The sequence below is a fragment of the Ictalurus furcatus genome, chromosome 29, assembly GCF_023375685.1.
Source record: "Ictalurus furcatus strain D&B chromosome 29, Billie_1.0, whole genome shotgun sequence".
Classification (NCBI taxonomy): domain Eukaryota; kingdom Metazoa; phylum Chordata; class Actinopteri; order Siluriformes; family Ictaluridae; genus Ictalurus; species Ictalurus furcatus.
In genome coordinates, this window is record NC_071283.1 from 6,958,737 (window position 1) to 6,983,921 (window position 25,185).

Consider the following 25,185-nt stretch of genomic DNA (forward strand, 5'->3'; position numbering starts at 1 on the left):
CCACAATCTTTATCCGTTTATGTATAGACATAATATTGTTGACATTGTATCTAACATACACTTTAGTAAATGTAGTCACTTCCATACCAATGGTAAGCACAAAAGAAAAACTTACATCATCTTTGGCTTGGAAGAGATACTCATTCCCATTTAAAATTCTGAAAGTGAAGAAAAAAAAATTAAAAGCTATAAGTACAACTTCTCTAATAGAAACATCAAATATTAAGCAAAGTGTGAAATGTCTCACTTGAGCTTGAAAACATGTTTCTTCTTCTTGTAGTCAAGGGCAACCTCACATGTGGATTCCTTCAGACTAATGGGAACTTCACCATGGTATGGTATTCCCTGACTAGCACTTTTGCTGTCTTTGTAAAAGCCCAACTCTTGGTTATTAATCACACAGTAGACATTGTGCCAAGATCTGCACAAAACATTAAAAAAAGAGAAATGCAGAAAGAGGATTAAAATGTGCATCATGCAAATGTATTAACATTTCACACGTTTTTCATTCATTCATCTCCAGTAAACATTTTATCCTGATCAGCTTTCCTGAACAGTCTTCTTTCACGAAATCTATGGTCCAAATGCGACTGAAACTGTTTGTTGTGGCCAGATGAAGGAAGATCAGCCCCCATACACACTGTATATATAAGCTGACATATACAACAATATACACTCACTGACCACTTTATTAGGAACACTGGTACATTCATTCGGTTATTTAAATCAGCCAATCATGTGGCAGCAGTGCAATGCAAATATCATGCAGATACAGGTCAAGAGCTTCAGGTAATGTTCACATCAAATGTCAGAATGAAGAAAATGTGTGGCATGGTTGTTGATCTCCTGGGATTTTCACACATAATAGTCTCTAGAGTTTACACAGAAAAAATGAAAAAACACAGAGTGAGCGACAGTTCTGTGGGTGGAAACGCTTTGTTGTTAAGAGGACTGCAAGGAAGGAGTAATTCATCATAATCACTCTTTACAACCGTGGTGAGCAGAAAAGCATCTAAAGCATGCAAAAAACATTGAGGAGGATGGGCTACAACAACAGAGGACCACACTGGGTTCCACTCCTGAAAGCCCAAAACAGAAATCTGTGGTTATAATGGGCACAAACTAAACCAAACTGGACCGTTAAAGAGTAGAGGGAAAAAAAAGCACATGGTCTTTTTCCAATCTTTAACTGACAGTTTCCAGACTGCTGGGACTACGGCTGCTCCTAAGGCCATACAGACTTCATATAAATCCATAATGAACTTTTTCACACTATCTGTTGTTACCCAGATGAGGATGGGTTCCCTTCTGAGTCGGGTTCCTCTCAAGGTTTCTTCCTCTTAAAACATCTTAGGGAGTTTTTCCTTGCCACCGTCGCCACTCAGTGGCTTGCTCAGTTGGGATAAATTTGCACCTTTAATATCTGTATACCATGTTGATATTTCTGTAAAGCTGCTTTGAGACAATGTCTATTGTAAAAAGCGCTATACAAATAAATAAAAATAAGTTTCAGTGAATCTGTGCCCATGATGGCCTCAGATTCTTGTTCTTGGCTGAATCTGATGAGTGGAATCTGATGTGGAATCTGTTGTAGCCCAGGTTTGATGTGTTGTGCATTCTTTTCAAGAGCGCTTATTAGTGGTGCTTGAAAAGCACTACTATTGTTCTCTTGCATTCTTATTACTGTAATTTCCGGACTATAAGCCGCTACTTTTTTCACACGCTTTGAACACTGCGGCTTAAACAATGATGCGGCTAATTTATGGATTTTTACAGCTAACGAGCTTCATGCCGCCAAAACATTTAGCCTTGTCACATCGGACCAATGAAATTACCGAACAGGTCACAGTGGACCAATGAAACTGTTCAAATTAAATCAAACGCACTCACACTAAATTCTTCAGATCAGTCATTTTGCGCTTCATGCACACACCCTCATCATGGAAAACACACGAAGAAATGCATATGATGGAGCTTTCAAGTTAAAGGCGATCGATCTGGCTGTCGAAGAAGGAAATAGCATGCGAAGAGCAACTTTTGCTCAAGTTTGCCAGTGGATCCTAACAGCGTGGAGCAGTGTCAAAAAATCTACTATCACCAACAGGTTTCGAAAGGCTGGACTGCTGCGTGATGAAGAGGACAGCACAAGCTCAAGGGCGAATTTGCCTCGAGACGTAAGTGACATTGGGAGCGACAACGAAAGAGAGACTGAGGAAGTGCGTGACGAAGTACTGGTAATTCTGAGGCTGTTCAATTCCGACACTGAAGAAGACGACTTTAGTGGTTTTAGTGCGCAGGAGGAAGATGAAGAAAGCAATCAATGACTTTTCCTGGTAACCAGCCGTGTTACAGGCACTGTTTGGAAAAAGCATTTACGGTACATATTTAATTAAAAGTTAAAAAAATCTTTCTGTGTAACATCTTTCTGTGTAAATATCTCACGTTACAACGTGGACACCTGCGGCTTATAGACAAGTGTGGCCTATATATGTACAAAATTTTTTTTTCTTTTTAAAGTTAGTGGGTGGGGCTCAAATTCAGGTGCGCTCAATAGTCCGAAAATTACGGTATTGTTAGTGGTGCTTGAAAAGCACTACTATTGTTCTCTTGCATATTTATTATAATAATAATAATAATAATAATAATAATAAGTATGCAAGAGAACAATAGTAGTGCTTTTCAAGCACCACTAATTATAATAATAATTCTTCTTCTTCTTCCACTTTTTTTGGCGCGTAACTAGTCCCGCACTGTTTGTCGGAGATCGACTGGTCAGGTGTCATATCGATCGGCTTATTGAGGAGAGGTGTGCTATGACTTTTAAAAGCGATCGGAATGCTGGAATTCCCGCTACGGAAGCTCAAATTCGGAAAATTTCCCATACACTTGCATTGAGTTTCAGAAGTATTGGCCCTCTAAACAGAAAGCTCTAAAAGTTTTGCCTCCGTACACATTTGGCTCTAAAATGTATTGGCGCATGATCTGTTCGGCTCTCAGAAGTATTGGCACCCAACACGGCCAGCTCTCAATAGTACTGGCGCCCTTGACGGTCGGCTTTAAAAAGTATTGGCACACTACACGGCCGGCTCTAACAATGCTGGCGCCCTATCTGTCCGGCTCTCGAAAGTATTGGCACCCCATCTGAGTTTCGCCGCATCAAGCACCACTCACATTTTCTCCAGGAAATGTACCGGTCTAGTTTGAGTTAGACTTCCTGTCAGCTCAAACCAGTCTGATCAATCTCACCTGATCTCTCTCATCAAGATGTTTCAGCCTGCAGACCCTCTGCTCACAGGATGTTTTTGTTACCATCCTGTGTAAACGCTAGAGACTATTGTTTTTGAAAACTCTAGGAGATCAGCAGTATCTGAAATACTCAAACCAGCCCATCTGGTACCAAAAATCATACCATGGTTAAAGTCACAATGATCACACTTTTCCCCCCATTCTGATGTTTGATGTGAATATTGACTGAAGCTCTATCCACATGATTTTTTTTTTTGCATTACACTGCAGCCACGATTGACTGATCAGGTAACTGCATTAATGTGTAGGTTTTCCTACTAAAGTGGACAGTTAGTGTACATGCTGTAATCCCCCCACCCCACCCCAAACACACTGTATTTGTTCATGTTGAATAGTTCATTTTTTAAAGAAGGGCACAAATATTTATGGAGGTGTCATATGTTACATTGTATTGCATTATTTTCTCACTCAGCACTGGGTATTTTTAGGTAGGCTAAGCTCATCCATGTGACCCCCTAGATGCCACGCCTGAGTGGGAGTAAGTCAAAACAACTGGAAAAGCTATTGCTAGTATATTACAATATTTAATAATGCTTTGCTTTATATAACTTTTATCATATGTATTGTAGTACACCTATTGGAGGCTTTCTTGTTGTGACCCTCCCACTCATGTTTGCGGTTCAGGAATCCCTCAATCTGCGCTGAAGCTGTGTCCTGGGACTTGGTTGGTAGTGTAGCAGCTTGACCTGCTTTTCCCTTGCGACTTCCTGTTGGGGAGGAGCTTGGACTGGGCTCTGCCACCCCATTAACTACATCAACTCCTCCTGTGTCCTCCTAATATACAGAGAGATAAAGTTAGCAACAGTGCTTTTCAGTTAAAAAATATCACACCATGCTTACACACAGCCTATTGAGCAAAGCAGTATGCATTAGAGACCGAGGCTGTGTAGAAACATCTGAGTAGCTCTTGTCACAAATTGTGAATATATACTCAGTTGCCAGTTGTTTAGTGCACCTCCTTAACAAAATCCCTTTTCATTAATGGATAGAATAAAGGTGACTGACAAATTGGACATTCAATAATTGTAGACCAACAAAGTGCATATAGATGTATTAGAAAAAAGGCCAATAAATGTGAAGGTATAATCTATAATACCTGATAAAATTGCAACTGAGTGTATATTAATGCTGCTACAGCAGCCTCAAATTGTTAAAATAATATATAGCACACAAAGAATTAAAGTTGGCTTTAATTTCTTTTTTACCATCTGTCGATTCTACCATTTTCTGTCTCATGATAACAGGCTTTGCTACTGTATTCTTTGCATATCAAACCAGGCAAGCTCCCTGTGTAGCTGGGATAGTACAGATGCTTTTGACTAGACTTGATCAAAGCCAGAAGTTCAGATGAGAGTGACATGCAAAATTAGATTAGGACATTAGAAACAGCACACCACATGGCCACTCGACTGGCAATCATAGTTGGCAGAAGAAAACAGCCAGCAGAAACACACACAAAAAAGAAAATAATTAAAAAAACACAAACAATTTCTGAAATTGCTTGTGTACATCAGTAATTGTTCATATGATCGGCAGAGGAAGTGATTTTTGGCAAGGTTAAAGAGATTAAGGCATCACACCCACTCCAAACTTTCAGTTTATTACCCCATTCTGAGCTCCTCTGGACAGGACCAATCCCAACTGCTTTTATACGGAGCCTTTCGGAGGCTGGATCAATCCTAGGCACCAATTCGGGGCACTTCAACAGACTTCCTAAATTTTCTAAATATTCTCATTTCAAAGTCTCAATGTGTACAATTTGGAAGTGGTATTAAAGTAAAACACTGTAACCTTTACCACAAAAGATGTCAATACTCACCTTAACTTAAATCCCATTAAGTCAGTTGATTTAATTAATATAAACTTCAGCTGTTGATTTTCAAATTTCTGTTTAAAATTGCTGTATCAATTGGAGAATTTGTTAATAAGCTTACTAACATTCAATGTTGATTAAGAAAATTTGCCGTTTTATAGAATTTCGATTGTGTTCTACTGTTTACGAAAATTAGATTTATTTAGATGCGTGGTCTGTCTGAACTGACAAAGATATATTAAATAATAAACACACACAAAATAAAAGATGATAACCAAAAATGACTATGAAAGATGTATTAATAGGAAAATTAATGACAACCCATAAGCAATCCCAAGAACGACACTGGATTACAATGTTAACCACCAACATTAAAAACAGAATAAACATAAAATAATCAACATGGTAACAATGACATGCACATAACATAAAAACCACATAAGCAATAAAAATATTGGTGAAGCAATCATGAACAGGTTACTGTGTATCCCACAGTGGGGTTTATTTGATGGGGAAGGTTAGTAAATAAACAAGAAAAGGTGGCTGTAGGAAGAAATGTTAGTTTGACAAGATGATGGTTTTAATAGTTAATAGCATCTAAATTGGCCCATACATTTTGTGAAAACTTTATGATAATGTACATTTTATGCCTTAAACTGACACCCTGACTTCTCTTCTTAATCTGTTATTTGCATAAGAAAATCAGCCAAAAGCAGAATTTCTATATTATATATATATATATATATATATATATATATATATATATATATATATATATATATATATATATTATATATTTAAATAAAACTGCTGAAAAATATGTTTAATATAGATGCTGATATAGGAAAAAAAAACCTTTTTAAATCATGTTTGCATTAAAGGGAATACAAAATGAGAACACCTGAATGCTCATGAACTCTCTATCTTGGTTTGGGATAGGTGATTTTAGAAAAATTAAAACAGCTAAATTAAATTTGACAAATGTGAAACAGCAACATTTTACAATAGATTTAATTACTGCTAAAAATAATTAGTGACTCCAGCTCGAAAATAAATCTGAGATTTATAAATATAGGTCTTTAAGTGCTGCTACTTTACAATTATGGTTATCTTTAGAACTAGTGCAGTACTGTGTGCTTGATTCCTTGCTGAATACCAACAGAACATTTGCCACCTTGTGACTGTTACCTCACATGGGTAGCCTATAAATGGACCCTGCTACCTCTCTCTTTCCTGTTCTTGACAAGAAGTTGAGATTGTGGATTCAAAGACGGCATGTGTAACGCTCTAGTCCTTTTCGGTATTTTGTTATTCTTAAATATGCACAGTCAGAGTACTGATGCACAGCTTGGACGATGGTAATTCTTGTGTTTGACTCTTTTCTAGACACGTTTGTACCTTACAATAATCACATCACTTCTTACAGTGTTGATGCAGGAGTCATCATTGAGCTCTCTAGGAAGAAAACGGTAAGGTCCTTTACTGCACTTTTGCAGAAGGAACAGAAACATGCAGACGGCTCAGCTGTTTATCCCCCTGAAATGGGAAGAGCAACTGCTTTCCTAAATTGAATTGAAGAGGAGTTTGCAGTAGGCATGGAACCACGGCAAGAGCTTTTAGAGGCAATGAAACAGCACAATGAAATACAGAATCTGGAGGAGCTTACTATAGTTGCCTTACATACAGACAGACCATAATGTACTCTGAGAAGCTTCTTCTCATTATCTAAGCTTGAATTTTGGTGGACAGTGCTGATAGTCCATCAATGAAGCATACTGAAGATTAAAGCATGTAGCAGTGGTGCGGCAGAAGCTAAGAGGCTGCAATGAAACAAAGTGTGACAATAGAGGCCCTACATGGAAAGAATGTGGAAGCACCAAAATTCAAAGTCCATCATGAAACGAGGATCACTTGACTCCTTTGCAGACGGTTCAGTACCATGATGCTCAAGCTATGCAGTAGAAAAAGGTAGTGGCTCCTCAAATATGGATGCTTGGATAATGGCTACAGTGCCAATTTGACTTCCTACTTCTGGCTGGGATGCCAGTATTGGTGACTCCAGTAGGGAAAACTGGGAACATTGCACCACAGATTAGCTTGGTGGTGCCTAGATGTTTACAAAGGCAGGTCTCAGTATTAGTGACAAGGACAAGTGCAGGCACCCTGAGGCATTTGATCAAGTGCATGTTTTCTCCCTGCAAAGAGGGACATTTTAATGATAGATGCCTTCCATGAATTTAACTATTCAAAATTACCTTGCTATTGGTACTCAGCAAGGACGTGAGCACAGGAATATCCTGCGAATTCAAAAAATACTATTAGCAAAGTCAAAGAAACTGGCATTTTATGCCCTGTGTTATTTTGTGTTCTTACCTATAGTGCTGTACATTTATGGTTAAAAGGAGCTAAAATAATGACCAACAGAAAAAATAAAGGGAAGGAATGATGCATCCTGAGGTGGCAAGTCAGTGGATGAATAAGAGTTCATATGGAATTAAGTTTAGAATTACAATCCTTAATTTTTCAACTAAAAGAAAGGTTAATCACCCAACTATAAAGAAATTAAATAACCTGTCATTATTTTGTGCTGATTTGTGCCATAGGGTGTATCAAAATCCTTACTTCTAGGAATGAAAATGTAAATAAAAGCTAACCAGTACATGAAAATAAAACGGATGTAAACCTTGGAGGGACCTATCTAGAACTTCTCTCACAGAAAACACCTACATGATAACATAAAACCAATAAAACCTTTCTGAGATAGCTAAGCATTAATCCTAAACTAGGCACTGCAAAGATGTATGGAACATTATCATTAGATTTTAGTTCTGGACTTTCTTAAAATATCTGTAATCTTGGGAGGAAATCATGAAAAAAATGAAATTTCTCCTAGCAATACCAAACAAGTGAAACATTAGTTATACCAATGGTACTGTCAATCCATGCATGTTCAGCCTCATGCCTAATTGGCATATGGCAACTTAATTCAATAATTTAGTGCTACAGTACCTAGCTAGTTTTAGCCAGGTGTTGCGTGCCCGGGTTAGAATAACAGCCCTTGTGGCCCTTAAGCATTTAAAAGCAGTAATATATTACTGCTAATAAATTATCTTCTACAGTACATCACACACCAGAGGCCAAGATGTAGATAGCGCATAAACCATTTATAAGATGGACAACATGATTTTACCTGCCTCAATATTTTTCTGCATGATAAATGTCTGGACAGTACTATAGCTGTTTTCAATATAGTTCTCACTTTGGTTACCATAGGATAGATGTTTCGCTTGCTGTATGGAAAGCTGTGTGAGGGCGATTTCTGACCATTCATACGGTAGGCAGGATGATGATGCGAAGTGGAGAGCAATTATTCTCCTGCTGTGTGCAAAGTGCTTAAGATTGATGTTATATTCAGTCAATATGAACTCTCCCCGTATGTAGAGTGGGTGTGCTGATAAACATGGGAGTGTCCACAGTGAACATGATCGAGCATCAGGTGGACACATTACCTCACCTCCCATATCTACTGCACAGACTCTGACCACAATTTTCATCTACAGGGCAAGCAAGATGCTGACCTCCTAATCCAGCCTTTTTAGCTTCTAAGCAGCACAACAGGAATCAGTGTTGTCCAACTTTTATACAGTTTATGCGACAGACAACCTGAAAACAACAAAGATATTGCAATCATATATACTGCTAGAAGGAGGCTATACAGGCTACAGGGACCCAACCACAACAAAGCTACATATCTAAAAGCAGACCACGTTCTACCCTCTAAAAGCAAGCAGCAGACTCAGATATAAAGAATGGTGATAGTGAGAAATTGAGAATGAGTGGGATAATTAGTCAGGTGGACTGGACATTTTTCCCGCTCTCCCATCGAAGGCGAGTTCACAGTCCTGTGGTGCCTCGTCGACAGTGAAAACTCGAGTAGTTTTGGTAGGCTTGGGAACGGTAACTAACCCGGGGAGAGTCCTGCTCTGGTGGTGGTCCATTCTGAGATACCTGCTCACACTCCCTAGAAACACACATACATACATGCATATACACATTTTTATTAACATCTGCATATATACTTAAAGTGAATTAATCATGACTTAATTCTGAATTTTGTAATCACTAATTAGATAAAAACATGTAAAATGTTTAGTTTTCATAAATGCCAAAATAACAACATGATCAGTGATGGGAAGGAGTTTTTATACTGTATACTTTATACTTCCTTTGTTTGAAGGAAGTAGAAAAGGACCTTATCAAAATGCTTTTGTGATATAGTATTATTATACACTCTATGGGCATTAAAAATGAGGTCCAGCATCCCTACAAAATATCAAAACTTGGAACAAAACACCTATTTCTAAATCCCTAATCCAATTCACTAAATTCCTACACCTTTGTGAAATTTGTTGGGAAGACAAACTCTATAAATCAGGCTAAATCATGTCATTAAAATCACCTCTGTTGTGGTGATGCTGTGTCACCAGGGGGAGCTTCTACAGGTTGTGCCTGTCTTTTCCTTTCCTCTTCCTCTTGCTGTCTTCTCACTTCCAGTAATTCCATCTAAAACCACAGACACGCACACTTAATATACAGGAAAACAGTATATGGCTCCCATCAATTTCTTGCTCAGTGATTGAAAGTTTCCACTCTCTCTCTCACAGTGGTAAGCCTCTCCAGAGCAGCAAAACGCTCCTCCCAAGTGGCGGCTGACTTCTCGAACGCCTCGTGCCTCTTGATGAGCTTCTCCACCTCATCCACACTCTGACCCATCTCCCGACTGGACAGATATGGCTCCTGGCCCAGCAGCCATGCCTCAGCCACACCTGCATCCCGTGAGAACTGGTGCACCTCCAGAACTGAAGCCAAATAAAATACAGTCAAACCACCAGATCACCACAGCAAGACTGTATTCAATTAAATTAGATTTAACTAGGGTTACCCAGTCGCAGCCATTCCCATCGGTCTTCCCACTTGTCAATCATCTCTTTCCTCTTGTCTGTCAGCTGGAGTAACTTTTCTTTGATCTGAGCAGGGGACAGAAGAAATGTCTTATGGCTACCATCATATGTATACATACTGAACATAATGTAATTTAGGTTTAAAGTTTATTTCAAGTTTATTTCATGCTATTCTTCCGCTTCCTATTATAGTTACATGTATTATTGTGTTCTGTTGTGTCTATATACAGTGTTCCTGGGCACCCTGAAAGGTGCTCATAAACAAGATACCATTATTCTTCAGGCAAAAACAGGCACCCTTATGTTAAATGTAATACTTCATTTTAAAACACCACTTCATATCACTTAAAATGTTTAAATGAGATTGGAGAGGATTTTTTTTTTTTCAAAACAGTTTCAATCTCAAAGGAAAAAGGAAAAAAAACTACATAAAGAATGCTTAAAATTTTGTAACGTCTTAAAGTATCATTGTATGTTGTAAAGAGCCACAGATAATCTGGGTTCCTAATTACTAGGGATGCACCGAAATGAAAATTCTGAAACCGAATATAATGGAAAAACTTGGCCGAAGGCCGAATACCGAACACGTTTTTTCATGTTTTTTCCATTTATTTTGCCATTTTTTTTCCACAATTGCATGAATTAAATAGTCAAAATGTGCTTTTTACTATTTTGTCTTGCTTTTCAAAGAAAAAAATCAATTACAAAAACTACAATTTCAAAATATTTATTTAACACTGAGCATTTTTTTTTTCATTCCAGCAGGCATAGGCGACCAACATGGTACAATACAACTTTAGATAAATATATGAGTAAAATAAAAATATTTTGATGTGGTCATCTTTGAGCCCCCCTTGAATAGCCTATGTTAGACCTATAACTGACTGCTGAAAGAATGTAACACTCAGTAGCCTACAACAAAAAATGTGCATTGACAAGAGTGCAAAAAATGGTTCTATACAGCTGATTATATTGGGGATATATACCGCTCGCATCCCAGTACACCTCGTGGAGTATTATAGCAGATATAGTATAGTTAGATATGTTGTTAATGTTATGTTCCCTGAAATAAATACGTCTTTACCTGCTTCGTACTCCCTTACGTCTCGTGATGTGACAGAATACTCCGGAACAGAAACAATTAAACGCACGTGTCCACAGTAAACAATGTTACAGTTGTCAACCTCCGAAGAGCATGTGCTCGTGTACGTAGCTCGTGTATGTGCGCGCCCCCTCATCGCTCCAAGCTCGCTGCTGGAAGTGGAGGTCATGAAATTCGCGCTTCTCACTCTGGTTGCTAGGCTATTTGGCTATATTTATTCGGCCTTTTCACTCATTCGGCCGAACACCGAAAATGCTTTTTTTGCTATTTTCGGCCGAATAATTTCGGTTGCCGAACGTGTACGATAAAACATCCTAGAATTTCTTCTCATTTTCTTTTAAATTTAGTGATAGTCCTTGAAAGAAAAAAATTAAGATGTAGTCAAATTTTTGTCGTCATGTGGATTGATTTCAGTTAATGATACTCCAACTAAAATTGCATTTAGTCAACAAAAATAGACAAAAATTACAGTATAAACCAATTGTGTTACACACGATATACAAGAATTCCTTAGATTTTATTTTCATACAGCCACATTCAGTCTGCGTTTCATATCCTGTAACCATCTACTGCAATAACTTGTGATAGACAGATATGATAAAGAGTAGAGATATAGAAACATAAATCACCTCTTCAGAAGCGTAGTGTTTTCGTGAAAGTAGAGTTTTTCCCAACTCGACACAGGTTGTGAAACTGTCATTGCGAGCATCAATTTCAGCCTTGATGCCTTGGTGATTGTTCATTAAAAGCTCCACGGATGAAACATCCCTAAATAAACAAATTCATTTCTTTTTGAACGGGAATTAAATTGAACAAGAATTAACAATGTTTAACAAATGTTTTACATTAGGCCAGGTCCTTTCCATATTCAAGCATTTTAAACCCAAACATCTGAAAAGCATTAGGATAGGATATGACACAGACAGACAATGTCATTACAATCTTATCGAATTTCTTTGTCTCTTGTTCTTATGCAGTCTCGTGTTCATTTCCTTTTAGTTACCACACTACTCCTTCCCCTGCATCTTTACAACCTGTTTAACTTCCTCTTGCAGTCCATTCTGACGATCTTTATTCTGTTACTACACCAAAATCCAACATATGATTTCATTAATGCAGTTTTCATAATGCTAATAAGTCACTTCCTTCTTTTTCCTATTAATTACTCATTAATACCATATTACACACAGTATAACACTAAGCAAGAAATTATTTAAGGTTCAGTCCTAGTAACAAAAAAGTTGTCTTTTTAATTTCCAAAAGCCTCCATCTCCTAACTGCTCTCTAAAGGTGCTGTATATTGCAAAAATATTAATTGTGAGCAGCTAATTGTATAAATCATGAAATATACCTTGGTTTCTCCTGTGCATCAATGAGCCGGATGACATCCTCCATCCAAAGCATAAGGTCGCGCACCATGCTAAAGAAGCGGAACTTGTCATTGGTGTCGATTAGACGCACACGGCGGCCGTCGCACGCTTCCAGCAGAGAACGCCAGGCCTCCAGCACCTCCGCCTCACGCCTCTGGATATCCTCAGCCTTATCTCCTGCATAGGCTGACTGCAAACGTACTGCATCCTCCTGCAGCTGCTTAACCTGTGTCACAAATAGCAAAGCACTTGATCCTTTATATTTTATTTAGGGAAAAAATATATTAAAACTGCTGGATGCCATCTGTACTAGAAAAATTATATTTCAAGCTGCTTGTGGAAGAATCTCACAGCTGCAAGTGCACATATTCAGGGACCCTACCTGTGTTCCCAAAGCCTGTATGTCATGTTCGAAAGTGGTGTGCATTCTCTGCAGTGCCTCTACAGTGTTCTGGTCTCTGCCTAACTCTTCTGGGAGCTTCTTGTGTTTGTCTAAGATGCGTCCAAGCACCTCCTTGGCATCATGGTAGAACTTGTGTAGTTCATAGGACGCAGCCAGGATCTGCGTGCGAGTGTCGATTAACTCCAGCAGGTCTGCCCAAGCCTCATTGAGCCCATCCTTCCACTCAGCAATGGTGGCGGCGTCTGCGTGACCCGAGTTGATCAGTTCATCTGCCATTTTGTTGACTGTGTCAGCACGCTCCTGGCCAATATTTCCTGTGTCACGGGCAAACTCTCGGAACCGCTCCTGTAGCATCTGTGTTAAAAAAAAACATTTAAATACCAGAGTGGAGATCATTAAATGAAGCTGCCTGTGTACACCATTTGTGTGATTTTTATCACGATTACTCCAAGTTTTGTCTTGCTTTTAATTCTTGCATCTGTTATGGGGCGGCGGTGGCTCAGGTGGTAGTGCGGGTTGTCCACTAATCGTAGGATTATCGGTTCAATGCCCGGCCCACATGAATCTATATGCTGAAGTGTCCTTGGGCAGGATACTGAACCCCAAGTTGCTCCCGATGGCAGACAAGCGCCTTGTAGGCTCTGGTATAACTTCAGATAGTATGGGAGCTGCTCATGCTTTTGCCTTGCTATATGGCAATCATGGGTGTCATGCTTAATGGCATAATAGATTGTGAAGGGTTTTGGTGGTCATATGTGGCTTGGAGAGACGGATGCATTGACGGTTGTATATTGTTTGGAGAAAATTTGCCTCAGACTTTCTGAAACAATTTGAGATTGGCTTTAAATCTGTTTTAAACAAGTCTACAATTTATGTAGTTAATCCCTATCAAGATATAATACTGATATTTTGGAAAACAGGTGTAAACAGAGTCTTGAAACTAACCAGTTACAAAGCTAAGAGATAAGAAAGATAGATAAGAGATAAGATTAGAGATAAGAGATTCCAATATCTTCATATAAAATGTCCATGTTTATCAGTGGCTCATACTTAAAGGTGCTATATATTATTATGAGAAATAATTTGGAAATATCTGATAATGAAACATAATTGATGAAACAATGTGATTGTACGATACACTGGAGAAATAAACACTAAAAAAAGGGTCCACTGCTGGACTTTTTGTACGCAGTTACGTCTTGCTGGTCAGTCATGTTTATGTATATATGTTTTATGTATGTTTTACACATCCTCAGTTAGACTAATTTTTGGAAAGGTAAACATATTTTCTCCGTAAATTTCTTGGTAGAAATTGCAAAGCTGTGTGCCAGAATATATAGAAAAGTATGTCAGAGGACTTACAGTGACATGTTCATAGTCCTGACCAAGCTCGTGAGAACCTGCCACCACCTCTCTCTCCGCGATCCACTGCTCTAAATCATCAACCTCACGGTTCAGCTGGAACAGGCAGGATCTCTCGTCGAGCTTCCCACGTCTTTCTTCAGACAGGTCCTTCAGACCGGCATACAGCTTGTCCACTTGAGACTGTCGCATGCTGATTCTCTCACTAATGAAGGATAAATTTTCAGCTCACGATCATTATCATAACTGTTAGAAAACTGTAAGGATAACTGATTCAATTATTTTGTTAACATATTTAGAATAAATGATTCATTTAAACCAGTGGAAATGAGTTTCCATGTCTCTCAGATAAAATTAGCCAAATCACAAAACTCAACAATGGACGAGTCACTCGTGAAATCAAAAGTGTCCTGGACTCTTTTTTCCTGTTAATCATCCTGCCATCCAGTGCACCCTACTGTTCATATCCGCACCTTTCTGGGTGTCCAGCAGCCACTAAGGCCCTGCTGGTTTTAGAGAGTTGGTGCACTGTCTCAGCATAGTCCTCCACTGCCTGCTCCAGGATCTGGTGTTTCTTCAGCATAGCCACAGAGCTCTGCTCATCCTGCAGAGAATGGCAGAAAGAGCATGAAATAAAGGCAGAAAGAATGAGACAGTGACAAACAAGGTGAGATTAGATGTAAAACATATTATGCACAGTCCAGTGCAAAAGTTAGCATTTTCATACTAAGAAGACTAAGTATTTTCATACTAAGAAGTGTTTGAGGTTTTCACAGATGTTCTTTAATTTTTACAAGTAACAGAAATGGTCAAAGTGTGCATTGTAAAATGGTGCCTTTGAAAAAAATAACTGATATGAGTTTTTGTTTTCACTTCTGGACATGCCATAAATTAGTAGACGCTATTCTGTACCCAATTTACTGCAACTTATTAATTAATTAAAACTAATTAGCCAAATGCTAGCATACTGTTAACTATCTTTCTACTATCTTTACTACCAGTGTACATAATGTAATAGTCTAATGTTATCTAGCTTGAAATAAAATGTATTTACTGTTTTACACAATGCACCCTACTGATTTATACAATATAATCTCCTAATGTTAGACACATTGCTAGTGCTGAGATGATATAATACATAGCCTTTTTATTTTTACTTGGATGCATCTAGCTTCTGTCTATTTTCTAGTTATATGCCTTTCTGTAAGTTCTCCTCTTTTGTAACATCTGGCCAACAGCATAGACTAACATTCCAGTTTTAACTTCTCGCAATTCTTAAAAAAACAACTGTTAGACAGGTACATTTTCAATTAACACCCAGAGGGGCAGCAGACCTGATGCACTGGTAACTTTAATTATAGGCTCCAAGAAATTAAACATTTATTACAATCAGCAGTCTATTTCCGTTAGTTACAATGAATCAGAAACTAACTCTTTTTCTGACTCAATCCTTTACAAGTACTACTCTGTGATTTTGTTTGTCAGCATTTTCTCCTACCCTCCCTGAGAAAAAAATTCCAAACAGGTTTAAATACCCCCAGTAATCACAAAATGGATACTTTGAAAAAGAGTTCCTGTTTAAGTCACTTTATCTTCATCCTAAATATAAGTGACAAAAACAAACAGCAAAAGAAATCTGCTAGAAACTATTATGTTTTACTATTAAGAAGATCTGCAAATATTTATCGTCACCCTGAGAATCTAATATTATCTGAATAAATGGTAATAGAGACTGCAAGAGGCCTCACTTCTGAAATACGTACTTATAACGGCTTTCCTCACCTTTGCCTTTTCTTCTGACATCATGTACAGCTCCTGCTCGCTCATCCATGCCTCAGCCTCCGCTGCATCAAAGTAGTATTGCTGGGCTTTGTGCGCTTCCTCTAGGCGTCTGTGGCGTTTTTCCACTTCCTCCTGGATCAAGTGCCAGAGCCGCTTTAGCTCATCTAACCGCTGGCGGATTGTTGCACTGACAGGACTGTTGTCCTTTAAAATGTGTATGCTCCTCTCAAAAATGTCATCATAACGTGGCTGGTGACCCTGGATCTCCTTTTGAAGAGTCTAGTGAGGTGACAGGAATACAGGGGCAGGTGATAAGGCGAGAGTTCAGGCAAAATAACCAATGCTATTGTTGATAATAAAGAATAAATAAACTTATGGGATTAGTCTCTGAGAATTTAAATGATAAATCACTATTGGTTAACCATTTCTTTTATAGGCTATAGGACTTAAGATTTTTATCTGTGTTTTAATATTTCAGTCATTTAGTACTGACCTGGTTCTTCTTAATGAGAAGCTGAACAGTTTGCAAATTATTGCCGTGTTCTGTAGATGTGGCCATTGGCATTCTCTCCTCCACCCAGAGCTTTTTTTTTTTTTTTTTTAAAAAAAAAAGAAGGAAAAAAACATTGTGAATTTGTGCTGGGCTTTTACAAGGTTTACCATCTAAGCACAGGCCTGTGGTGAAACCAGTTTCATACATATTTTTAACAAATTTTTAAAAAATTGTTAAAAGTAAATATGAATTATTCATTCATGTCATGCTGAAATACTCATGGTTGATTAAGACTTCTCCACCTGCGACATGTACAAATGTTGTGCACATGTTCACTTGGGGTGCAAATCTGTATCTTAAACCCAAAGTGGGTGTGGCCATTATTGTGTGTGTGTGTATATATTTCCCAAAATATAAGTGCCATGGTCGTTGTTGCCCTGCAACCACTTTTGCAACCTTCTTTTTAGCACCCAGCAGAATAACAGTCCCGATGCACATCTCTAGAGTAAACCAGAACAGGAGCAAAAAAGTGTGTCTCCTATTTGTGTCTGTATGTGTATCACATTGTCTGTCATTCCGAATAATGCATTAGTATCAGTTTAATCCTTAATATACAGTACTTAAACTTAATGTAAACACATCCACTAGGGGGCAGTGTTACATGTACCAGACAATAATGTACAGAAAAGCTTTACACAACATGTAGTCGAGAACTCACAATCTCATCCTCCACGTCACGGTTGAACTGGTGGATCTCACGTGAGGCCATCAAGTTGCTCCGGCGTTTCTTCAGTGGCTCCTGCAGCTCATGGAACTTTTTCTCCACGCCACAGCGCAGACCGTCCACTTCATCTGATCCCTTGCCCTCCTGGCTGAGTGCTTGGGCCTGTGTGCGCAGCTCCTCCACCTCCTTCTGCCTCACTTCCACCTGGCTTTCAAGCATCTGGAGAAGAGCACAAGATAGGAAAGCAAAGGAAAAAAGGAAATGAAAATCCAGAGCAACCTCTTCCCATATCTCACACATCGAGTAGTGCATGCTTCTTCCCTTGCACACACACGCGCGCACACACATGCGTACGCGCGCACACACGCTTTCTGCTCTAATTTACATAATGCCAAAACCATTTCTTCAGCATGTATCATATAAGTCCATAACAGATTGCATTTATACCATAGACAGACATACACATATTTACATAGTACTCTCAGCATTCAAGTGAACGCCCTCTCTCACACATTTATGTATGGTGCACAAACACACACCCACACACAGACCATACACTTGCATGTACTGGATTCATTTACAATATCACTGAGCTGAAAGAGAGGTTACATAACTGTGAGGGGAGGGGGGAGGGCATGATTATGCAATCGTTAGTGTGAACTACTTAGTGATGCTCGAGCACCAGCTATGAATGAGCCACAGGGGGAGAAACATTTAGCAAAAAGCAACGACGTGTGTGCAACTGTACATATATAGAGAAACATTATGCTTGGGATATTTAAACCCTTAAAGTGGGAGCCAATTAAGGATCTAACTGTAAAGGGTATAATGGTACTGTGACAAGAACATTTAAAATAATTATGCTTGTGATAAGATATAACCTCAAATAGTATGTATTTTTGTGATTTCATATCCTTCACAATTTCTAAAACACATTCTTAGGGAACAGAGATCCTCTAGGATTCCCCTGATAGTTAAAATAGTTCTTAGTATTGTTGGGTTCAAGACCACCTTTGCCGAGACCAAGTCAAGACCAAGACCATAGCCAATGGAGTCAGATATTAATATTGGCACCCTCGGTAAATATGAGCAAAGGCGGCTGTGAAAAATTGTCTTTATTGTTGAACCTTTTCATATTTTGTTTAAAAAATTCACAAAAATACTCTGCTCTTATGGATATCAAACAATTGCAAACAAAATTCAGGCTTATAAAAAAAATAAAATAATCAAAAATAAAAAAAAATCTCATCATTGTTAAATATAGGTGTGCAATAATTATTGGCACCCTTTTAGTCAATGCTTTGTGCTACCTCCCTTTGCCAAGATAACAGCTCTGAGTCTTCTATAATGCCTGATGAGGTTAGAGAATGCATGGCAAGGGATCTGAGACCATTCCTCCATACAGAATCTCTCCAGATCCTTCAAATTTCATGGTCCATGCTGGTGGACTCTCCTCTTCAGTTCACCCCACAGGTTTTCTATGGGTTTCAGGTCAGGGGACTGGGATGGTCATGGCAGGACCTTGATTTTGTGCTCAGTAAACCATTTTTGTGTTGATTTTGTTGTACGTTTTGGATCATTGTCCTGCTTGAAGATCCAACCACAGCCAATTTGAAGCTTTCTGGCAGAGGCAGTCAGGTTTTCATTTAACATCTGTTGATATTTGAGTCCATGATGCCATGTATCCTAACAAAATGTTGAGGCAGAGAAACAGCCCCAAAACATTAAAGAGCCACCACAATATATAATCATGGGCATAAGGTACTTTTCCATATGGTTACCTCTCGGTGTGTACCAAAACCACATCTGGTGTTTATTGCCAAAAAGCTTTATTTTGGTTTCATCTGACCATAGAACCCGATCCCATTTGAAGTTCCAGTAATGTTTGGCAGACTGAAGATGCTTGAGTTTGTCTTTGGATGAGAGTAGAGGTTCTTTTCTTGAAATCCTTCCAAACAACTTGTGGTGATGTAGGTGACTCAAGTACTTCTTTGTTAATGGAATAAAACATTCATTTCTATTTAACTATTTAACCCAGTCTTTAAACTAACCGCTGTAGGTTTGTCAGTTTGTAAATGCATTAACACCATAGACCTAGACTCCTGTGTTCTACTACCGGTCACATTTGTGACCAGACATAAAACCAATTTTTCATGGACTTTTCAGTTTTTAAAAAAAATGTATATATATATATATATATATATATATATATATATATATATATATATATATATATATATATATATATATATATATATAAAATTTTTTTTACATAATTAACATTGATTGTTTACAAATACCATACAACTTCATATATGTCATCTCTGGGAAAAATTTGGGATTACTAATTATGCTCCTTAAATTTACAGTTACAATAAATGTACCTCTTTAGAGTACTGTCACAGTGACGAGCACTGGTACATTTTAGAACCTGAATGGATCTATGTAAAATCCTTCTATGTAAAAAGACTCTATGTAAAACCCTTCTGGAAATCTAGAACCATTAACCATTATATTGTTTTGCTTTATTGCTCTAGAACAAAGCCTCAGTTGAACATGTGGATCATACAGTACCTGCTGTTTCTTCAACAAGATGTTGACACTAGTCAGGTCTTTACCGAAGTCATCTGACTGTATCTGGCCCTGCAGACCAGAGAGCCACTTGTCCAGGTCAGCGCAGCTCTGTGTGAACAGCTCGGCCCTGTTGGCATCAAACAGGCACTGGGCCTTGGTCTGGGTTGTTGACTCCAGCTCATCCCACATCTTCTTCAGAAACTCCAGTTTCTCCTTTACCACCGCCTCAGTCTCTGGCTTCTCGGCCACCAGTGCTGTGCCATCCTTCATGAAGATGAGAAAATATGAGGAATGAGAAAGCTAATATTATATAAATTGGCTGTCTAGAAATCTAGCTTGCTATCAGCAGGATCCAAAAGTCCAAAAAGTTCCATATATTGTTAATACTACTGTTTATATATTGAGATGAAGATTATATATAGTAAGTATATTAATATACATTTTATCTTTGTGCTGGAAACACAAAAGATTGTTCTGGCTGAATGGGACATTCACTACTGAGTAGTGAGAACATGAGGGTTCCCAAAGTTCACCTAATAAGTTGGATTAGGTGTTTTTAATTAGGGCAGGGTGTATATATGTATCCAGTGTCTAGGAGATTAAAACCAGTGCATTAATGATGGCTTAAAAAAATTAATACTCCTAAAATGAGTAAACTTAGCAAGCAAAAATACGTGAATTTAATATTACTCATTATGAGATTACAGTAAAACAAATATAAAATTACTTTACATGTCTTCCAATTTCAAGCTTGAAGTTGCCTTGTTCTATTGATATTTATTTTAAGCATTTATTTTCAGAAAGCAGTCAAATTATCTGACACAAGAACAAGATACTTTCATGGCTTAACATGTATGTATATTCCTTTTACAGTAAAATATTAGATACATTCAACTATATTCAATATATTCTCACTTGCTAATGTATAATTTTTGCAATACATCCAAAAAAATCTTGTTAATTTTGTTATAAGCTAATCATGTAAGTGATTTAATATTATAAATGGTTACAGATACTATACTTAAGAAGCTTAGCATATAATTCATCTTTTTTGTAATTCGTAATTGTACTTTTCAGAACTTTAGCCCTATTCTTGCAACCAATGCAGATATTATGTAAAGCATATTACTTCTCATTTACTGAAAATATATGGTGGGCAATCCTTACAGCAATTACCTCATTTTGGTATACATATATTATATAATTAAATTTTATTCTGTAATCAGCTTTATACCTTCTGAATTTTCTCCAGCCATTCTTTGTTGGACTGCAGTTCTGCCATGAAAGCCTGGTGCTTCAGCCACTTGCTGTGCAGGTTGCGTGCTTCATCGTAGGACATGTCCTGTGCTGTTAACATCTTCTCGCTGATCCACAAGGACAACTGGAAGTGTGAGAGAGGCAATTACACAACAAGATCAGAAATGCACACATACACAGCTCCATCTGCACCTTTTCATACTACTGTCAACTTGTGCTTATGAATATACCCATAAGAATAAGAGTAATTCCTGGAAGTGTTATGTTGTATCAAAATTTTTGAAAGAGGATGTAACAGCTAATGACAAAAGCCCCAGATAAAAGTAGATAAATATTTATCTCACGCAGCAATAAAAGAATCTACAAGTGTAGCTCACCTCCTGGCAGTCCTGGAGGAACCTCTGGAGATCTTGGTTATCTTTCAGCTTTGTGAGAAGCTCACGGGCTGCCTCACGATTCTTCTTATGCCTGTAAAAACACACCATACGCTCAAAATCATTTGTTTACTTTGCCTTACATTGATATTTATAACTGTCGAGAATGTGCTTCACTGTACCTTTCCTCAATAGAGACCACTTTCTCTTGGATACGTTCGGCGTTAATGTTCCCATCACTGACCAGCCTGCGGCCCGTCTCCACCACGCCATTAATCTTTTCCTCGTTGGCATCCATGGTTGTCATGAAGTCTTCCTGCTTCTTGATAGCCCCTTCTGCTCCTTCAAGGGTAGCTGGCATCTCTGTGTGGGCCAATACATATTCCTGAAGAGCAGGAAAGGAAGAGGGATAACCAGTCTTAATGTAAGTGCCCCAACTCCAAACCTTTAAAACTCCAAGAATCCAAGTATTTAAATTGGTGTTTGGGTCATATTTGTCAATATAGCTTAAAAATCCCTTTTTCCCTTTACATTATCTGTATAGGAGACTATCTAGTCAGCCAAATCATAAGGCTTAGTCATTAGCTAGTATATTCTCTATGCCCATACTTCCCAGTTCCAAAGCAGCAGCATTCTCGTGACTTTACCCATTTAAATAGCAAGCCGTCAATAGTCAAGAATGAAGTCTTCAAATTTGAGATTACTCAAGTCCAGACTGCAAATTTTACAAACAAAGTCATATTAGACCTCATGCTCCAAACCATCTCCTCAACTAAATCCAGCCATACAAGCATCCCCTGAATTGCAAACACACTTACTCTGAACGATATCAGTTACTCTCCCCAGGTTTCCTTAGGACCCATGGGAAACAGTGATAACCGCAAAAACCAATTTCATCTTTTTGCATCACTATATTAACTTACAGCATTACACTTTCAAACAAAACAATCAATGAAATAATACAGTGGCAACAGTGTAATTATTAGATTATTTAGGTAGGAAAATTGCTTGTTTTTTTTCCCCAAAGCAGATTTGCTGAGGTTCAAAGCTGTATATATCCTTGTAACATTGAAATCTGTAGAACGAAGAATTTTATGAGTTCATCATCTATACTATAAATGTTCGTGGATTATTTCACCACATCATCAGAGCATTAGTCTTTGTTTCCCCACCTGATTGTTCAAGAAAGCCTCAGCCTGCTTAGTATCCCGGAGGAAGAGCTGGTAGGCATGAGACTGCGACAGGAGTTTCTTCCTGTTCTCCCACATCTTCTGGAGCTCGTTCCAGCCAGTGTCCAGCGCTTGCAGCCTCTGACTCAGGAACATGTACTGGGCATCTGTCTGGCCCTGGGTCACTGTCTTGCCCATGTCACGCATTTTCTGGTAGTCCTCCTTGTAGTTACGGATCTCATTCTTGATTCCCTCATGCTGTGCCAAAAGCTTTTCGGCCTCAGCCAGAGTGTTGGGCATGTCCTCAGAAGCCACAGCAGTCTGTGTGCGTGACAGCCACACCTGGAAGTCATCCAGTTCCCTGAGGAACTGCTGGAGCTTGCTGGCCTCACCCAGGGACTCTTCACGAGCACACATGGTTCCCTTCATCTCCTCCCACACATCTTTGATCTCACCCAAATGGCCCTTGATGCCAGGAGCCTGGTCTGGATGCTCTTCGGCCAATCGGTCAGCCTCCTTCCCCAGGTCACCCAGTTTGTCTTCTATAGCAACTAGGTCTCGTTCCATGCCAGTCAGCTTGCGCTGAAGTGCCATGACACCAGCCAGATCGTTGCCCAGATCCTGGGTGGACTCGATCACCTTGGTCTTTTCGCGAATCCAGGATTTGGTCTCATTGCATTCAAGATAGTAATTCTGTACTCCCAAAGTCGAGTTGAGAGCGTCCTTCTTCTGGTCTACGAGGTCACGATACTGGCTCCACCTGGGAAAAAGACAGAAGCCTTTAGTAAAACACAATCTATATTTAAATTATTAATTAAAATTCTCATATACTCTACTGAAGTCGGGTTTCTCGCATCTGTTTTTGCATCGAAAATTGTTAAGAAAACCTAAATGAATTGATGCAAATAGGAGGAAAAAAAAGACTTTTAAAACACTTTGCTACCCCAATGTCTAATGTCTCTCCATGGTTAAATCAAGATTTGCCCAGAACTATATTAAACAGCATGTCAAAATATTATACCATTCCTGTACTATTTTCTATGGTATTATGGCATTTTTGAGGTTGAAACAGGCATTGGCTGAAAACTAGGGATGGGCGATATGGACTTAAAACTAGATCACAATATTTTCTGGTATTTATTGCGTTAATGATATCAGTGATGATATAAATATACTACCATTCACCATTGTTTTTGGCTACAAGTGATAGCTGTGATCTTGAGAGCCGAAGAAATACAAACATTGTTCTAAAATAAAACTGATTTTCTGTAACCAAACCAGTTCCAGAATGTAGAGGTAGCTCCTCGTTTAGCGATAAACTTCTTCTCAGCTTCACGTCTGCCTTCCACCATACTTGTTTTCGCTCTGCACGTGAGCTGCGAACAGGTCACACAACGTCGCACATAGAAATGTGTCATCAACTAGGCTTTGTTGTTATTATCGTGGGAAGACCAATACTTATTTTGGGGAGAATTTCTACTGGTATATTGCAAACGATATCGCCCATCCCTACTGAAATCCCAGGGCTCTATGGTAACAATTAATTACAAAAATTTAGGAGCACAGTCAAAAATTTAGGAGCACGGTTGAAGTTTAGTTTTTTTTGTTTGTTTTCGTTTGTTTGTTTTTCAGAGGTGGTAATGTTAATGTGCCACAATATAACTGTTACGTTATCCAATGTAATTCTGTTTGCTCTATGTGCCATTTGTGTGTCTATGCCGGTGGTGGTATGGGTTTCTTTTGTCTCCTCCCCCTTCTCTAGGCCCCACCCACTGCATGCGTCGTGTTCCGGCTGCATGTTTCCGGAAGTGTACTAAAGCCTCGTCAGTCTCCATCCCGGGGCAGATCATTGCCATTGCTTTGTGTATCGTGAGAAGTGCTTTTCGTATATTGAGTTCGCCTGTGTATGACCTTATGCCTATTTTGACTTTGTTTATGCTCTGCCCTGTTACGATTCGAGTGATACTCTTGTGTATATACGTATATATTCTTTTGTTAATTAACCCACTAAGAGTCACCTCTGTAAATAGTGCATGGTTAAGAGTGGTTAGTACGAAGTCGGCGCCATTTATGTTGATTCTCCTTTTCTCCTGGTTTTGGGTTAGCTAGGGAGTGAGGGAAGACGATGTATTTTTGTTTTCTTTTCTTGTAGTTTAGTTAGTTTTCTTTTGGTAAAGTTAGAGGGTATTTTTGTTTATTATTTTGGCCTGGCCGGCTTCTGAAGAGAAAACCACTAGATATATAAAAGGTGTTCCATTTGGAGAATAAAAAACAAAGCAAACGCAATCCTGGTCTCGCCAACCCTTTTCTTTTTTATTTTATCGTATGTTGCGGCCCGACCTAGACCGGGTCGTAACAATAACACACAAGTAGGCATGAGAAAACTTGAGCTTGTCAATTATGACAGAATTTAGGAACATAGTGTGAGCCATGACAAACTAATTTACCTTCTGATAAACTAAAATTAATATTTTCAGTTAATTTTACAGGCTGTA

At 38.6% G+C, this 25,185-nt stretch overlaps 1 protein-coding gene across 3 annotated transcripts in view; it reads right to left on the minus strand.

Annotated features, from left to right (window-relative positions):
- Positions 1-25,185, minus strand: part of LOC128604062 (spectrin beta chain, non-erythrocytic 1-like) — a 106,520-nt gene that overhangs the window by 2,163 nt on the left and 79,172 nt on the right. For all 3 annotated transcript variants that reach the window (XM_053618836.1, XM_053618835.1, XM_053618838.1), the window contains 20 exons: positions 22,694-23,450; positions 21,704-21,906; positions 21,525-21,615; positions 21,125-21,271; positions 19,891-20,154; positions 17,311-17,535; positions 16,593-16,682; positions 16,100-16,378; positions 14,791-14,921; positions 14,318-14,522; positions 12,935-13,309; positions 12,534-12,778; positions 11,812-11,950; positions 10,062-10,146; positions 9,782-9,978; positions 9,579-9,682; positions 9,086-9,140; positions 3,881-4,080; positions 248-421; positions 116-158 (listed from right to left, as the gene is read on the minus strand). In XM_053618836.1, the coding sequence (XP_053474811.1) occupies positions 116-158; positions 248-421; positions 3,881-4,080; positions 9,086-9,140; positions 9,579-9,682; positions 9,782-9,978; positions 10,062-10,146; positions 11,812-11,950; positions 12,534-12,778; positions 12,935-13,309; positions 14,318-14,522; positions 14,791-14,921; positions 16,100-16,378; positions 16,593-16,682; positions 17,311-17,535; positions 19,891-20,154; positions 21,125-21,271; positions 21,525-21,615; positions 21,704-21,906; positions 22,694-23,450 (4,009 nt within the window). The remainder of the gene's footprint in view (positions 1-115; positions 159-247; positions 422-3,880; positions 4,081-9,085; positions 9,141-9,578; positions 9,683-9,781; positions 9,979-10,061; positions 10,147-11,811; positions 11,951-12,533; positions 12,779-12,934; positions 13,310-14,317; positions 14,523-14,790; positions 14,922-16,099; positions 16,379-16,592; positions 16,683-17,310; positions 17,536-19,890; positions 20,155-21,124; positions 21,272-21,524; positions 21,616-21,703; positions 21,907-22,693; positions 23,451-25,185) is intronic.